The sequence below is a fragment of the Pteropus vampyrus genome, unplaced genomic scaffold (assembly GCF_000151845.1).
Source record: "Pteropus vampyrus isolate Shadow unplaced genomic scaffold, Pvam_2.0 Scaffold16, whole genome shotgun sequence".
NCBI classification, from domain to species: domain Eukaryota; kingdom Metazoa; phylum Chordata; class Mammalia; order Chiroptera; family Pteropodidae; genus Pteropus; species Pteropus vampyrus.
Genome location: NW_011888797.1, coordinates 1,228,656 through 1,233,091, shown reverse-complemented (window position 1 = coordinate 1,233,091; position 4,436 = coordinate 1,228,656). Strand labels below are relative to the sequence as shown.

At 31.1% G+C, this 4,436-nt stretch overlaps 1 protein-coding gene across 5 annotated transcripts in view; it reads right to left on the bottom strand.

Moving 5' to 3' along the window:
• SCYL2 (SCY1 like pseudokinase 2) overlaps nucleotides 1–4,436 on the bottom strand; it is a 60,414-nt gene that overhangs the window by 22,501 nt on the left and 33,477 nt on the right. For 4 of the 5 annotated variants that reach the window (XM_011386603.2, XM_023527309.1, XM_011386622.2 and 1 more), the window contains 3 exons: nucleotides 2,001–2,222; nucleotides 1,434–1,550; nucleotides 686–811 (listed from right to left, as the gene is read on the bottom strand). In XM_011386603.2, the coding sequence (XP_011384905.1) occupies nucleotides 686–811; nucleotides 1,434–1,550; nucleotides 2,001–2,222 (465 nt within the window). Of the gene's footprint in view, nucleotides 1–685; nucleotides 812–1,433; nucleotides 1,551–2,000; nucleotides 2,223–3,435; nucleotides 3,591–4,436 lie in introns of those variants that run through there. The other variant, XM_011386628.2, reaches the window with a different exon arrangement.

The following is a 4,436-nucleotide window of genomic DNA, read 5'->3' as shown; positions in this document are numbered from 1 at the left end:
AATCAGTTTTCAGTGATGTTTTTCCTCTTAATTCCTTCATTACTCTTGACTCATATGACAATTTAAACACTGTTCTATATTGTTAATTGTTGTTTCATGCATGCTACACTTACTATAAGGGCCTTGAGAGAAAGGACAATTTTTATGTTTCCTCTTTATTCTCCATAGTATCTAAATAAAGGGCTATACAAGCAGTACATAATCAATGAATGTCTGACAGATTAAACACCGGAGACATTTCTGCAACCAGAAATTATTAGTTTTCCAACTAGTGGCTTCTTTAGCATTCACAAACAATTTTTAGACTATAGTACTATAGACTATAATAAGCCAGAAAGGGAGAGTTAGAGGAACTGAAGAGGCCAGTATCAACACTGAAATATCTCCTTTATTGTGAGACTGTGATCACCACAATGACAGCTTACGGACTTCTCTTCTGACATTTAATGTCCAAATGCTGCCTTTGCACAGGTGGTATCCTTCTAATTTTTTTTATCCTATTTAATTATTTTTGGACAATGCAAAAAAAAAAAAAAGGTTCACTAAACTTTTGGCTTCATTCTGCAGTCTTTTATAGTCATTTATGCAAAAGCTATATGTATTTCTTTGGAAGAGTTATCCTAAGTCAAAATAAACTTTAAATTCTAAAATCCTGACTATAATAAGAAACTGATGAACAACCAACCTTGGGCAGTTTTGGGAGAACCTTTGGAAGTCCTTTGAAAAACTGTGATTTCTGAAGATTATCTCTTTGGAATAAAGTGTCAAAATACTGCAGTGTTACTGCACCAACATCATCAAAGAATGGAATCTAAAAACAGAAAAATAAAATTATTTTGATAAATATTAAAGAACTCATATCTGGAACTGCCACAGTATGGCGAAAAATTATTCAGAATATTTAGCAAAATGCTAAAGACAACTTCATAATAATTCTAATTATAAAAATCAGAATAAATAAGTAATAAATTATTTTTCAAGTTCAGGTTTTCAGAATCAGTACTGTTGAGTTGGCTGGGGTAACATTTTCTTTACATAACTAGTAAAATATTGAAAGATTAAGTAAACTATCTTGATGGTATAAAGAGTACCATTTATTTATTAAAACCCATTCTTATATTAGTGGATTAGAGAGTTATGAATTCTTGGAGTGTCCACAACTTCTGCACATCTAACTGTAACTGTTTGGGCTCCTGTTTATTTGAAATCATAATTTTATATCAGAGCAATTATATACATAAATTATTCAGCTTCTGAATATTCAATATATTCAAGAATATAGATATTATCTGAGAAGCTGAATATTCAATATATTCAAGAATATAGATATTATCTGAGGACTATAGCTAACTAAACCTTACTTAAGAAGCACTTAATCTACTTTAACTGATTTTTGGTCCCTCTACCTAAGGCAGGAATTCATGAGTACTCACCTTTGTCATTTGATCTGCATCTGGTCGTACAGTTGGAGTTACATTTAACAGTAGCTTTACGTGTTCACGGACTTCCTCGGGTATATTTGTAAGTGAACTAGATCCTAAACGACTCAACTATTCAAAAGAGTAATTTTGAATAGTAATTATATATAACTATAAAATATTAAAAAATCTGTGCATTTATATTGCCAATAGTGCATTTAAGAAACTTTTGAAATTTACTGAAAAATATATTTTTAAATTAAAACGAATTGCTAATTCTACTGTTGCAAGATAATAAAAACTTTTATCTTTAATACCCTAAATTGTTTATTCCTAAAACAAAATGCCCAATATTTCAGACAATTTCAATACTCACTCTAGTAAAAAAATGCCATGATTAAAGTTGTAACAAACTTTAACAAATCCTCATTAGTTACAGAATTACTTTTGCTAAGTTTATTTTATGCAAACTTCAAATACGAGACACTCATCTCATTTTAGAAAATATTCTGAACACATTTTATAAAAGGTCAGAAATATTTAACACATTTTTAACGCAAGCAAATATATAAAGGCAAATACCTGATCCAACTGCCTACTGAAACTCTTGTAAATATCTTGTTTGTTAATTTCAAATATAGATTTCCCCTTGTTAAATACAGCATAAATGACAGTTCCTAAAGAGTACATATCACTAGCTGTTTCACAGCTCACAGAAAGTATGTATTCAGGAGCCAAATATTCAGGATTTGGAAGACACAATGATGGTAAATTTGGGTCCCATTCTTTACAAGGAAACTTGGGCTATAATAAGACAGAAAAAAGATTACATAAACATTTCAAATTAAAGCAAACCACTATCAAGCAGTAACAATTTATTTTTAAATTTATACTTAGTCATGCAAGTAAAAATGTCATCACCGCCTTCAATCCTCAAATTCCCAAATCTGGGAAGTGCATGCAATGAATTGAGAGATAAGAAAAAGAACTATCATAACTGTGAGATTACTGGAGCTCCAGACAAATCATCACTATAAGAAAAGGTATGAATGTGAAAAGGTCTGGCCTGTTTTATGACACCCAGGCTTCAAAGTCTTATGCGCTCAAATAGATTATTGTTTGAACCTTGTTCTTTCACTACCTAGCTATGTGTTTTAGTTAATAGGTTCAAAAAAGGTTGCTGTTAAACAAATGTATCAAAAACAGATTCAGCACAGTGTCTGACCCATAGTATATACTCACCAATACGAATTTTTTCTGCTTCTCTTAAAAATGTTTACCAAATGACAAATTATCTTAGAACAAATCAACATCCTTTTAATAACTATATATAGTAAAAACTTGAAATATTGCAGTGTTTTCCTAAGTATATATAGGCAGGTTATCATAATCACTAAGTAACAGGTACTTTGAAACCAGAAAAACTAGATTGAAATCCTAGCTCTCCACTTACCACCTGCCTAAACTTAGGCAGGTTATTCTATGAACCTAATTTACTCATCTGTATTATTTCTATACCTCACTTGTTAGCTACTATAATCATTGCTATTGTCGCTATCATGCTCCCTAAAGAAGATTCTGTGGTCCAATAAGTTGGGGAAATACTGCTAGAGATTCACAATGTTTGTTAGTGTATTTGACATTCTGAGAGGGGAAAAAAAATCTACTTAACCCAATAGTTCTCAAATTTGTTTAACTCTAGCATCCTTTTCTCAAGTAACATTAACTATTGTGGAATTAATGAGCTAAAGAACATTCTTAGGTATAATGAACACTAGAAATTTTCTATACATTTAAACATACTATTGTCCCATGTAGCCTATTTCTTTATATTTATGAGGCTTATAAATTCTTTAATCCATTTCAGATGCAATCACAAATTTCCACAGCTTTAAAAATTAAAAGACTGGGACTCAATTATATTTTTTATTTCAGTCACTCTTAATAAATAACAAATTTGAAGAAATAAAAAATATTTAAATATAAAAAAAAAAAGGAAGACTAAAACGCTCATTACCTCTTGTTCAGAAGGATTGGTTGATGATACACAAAAATCAAAGCCCATTATTTTCCAGGCTCCACTTTTATTCAAAATTATATTTTCAGGTGTAATATTTCCGTGAACCATTTTCACACTGCTATGCAAAAATGACAATCCTTCAGAAACCTGGAAGAAAAAAGACATTTTTATATTAAATAAAACTCCTTTTGATTACAATAATAAAATGTCTTATAAATCATAACTGCTGCTTCTCCCAATAAAAAATGTCAGATAACAAATTTCATCATAAATGCAAAAGTGTAGATATCTCAGTTGCCAGGACAATATAAGCATTAACAGGAAAGGCTCAGTTTTATAATCAGGGTTACAAGTGCCTTTCTATACGCACATGAGCAAAAGAAAAGATAATATAAAAGTACTGTGCTATCCAAATTTACTCAATTCCTGAGTTTGAAAAGTGAGGAAATCTTTGATTCCTGAGTTAGAGACAGTAAATATCAAGAGATATCTTTGTCATTTCGATTCTAATTAATGTTTTTTAGATACTTACACTTCATATTGAAATTCTATTTTTCTGAATAGTAGTACTATGCTCAGTTTTCAAATATTAACTGATGTTCAATCATTCTCACACTGGATTAGTATTTGGTACCTTTTCTATTTGTGCCTAAGATTACCATGAGACTTATTAACCAAAAATGAAGGCTGGATCTCTATTTCCAGAAGTAGACTTTGGCAAACTAATTAATGCTCTCTAACTTCCAGGACACCATTCTCTCAGGTTTTCCTCCAACTCCACTGGTCACCGCTTTTCGGTTTATTTTTCTGGTCCTTCCTCATTACCCTAACCTCCTGGATTCAATGTTTGGACCTCTGAGTTTTCCATCTACTCTTTCTCAGTATTTGTAGTTATAAATACTTTCTATATATTTATTACTCCCAAGTATCTCCAGGCTGGGCCTCCATTCTCAAGATGAGAACTGATTATCTGCCTTCTTGACTTCTCTCCCCTTGAA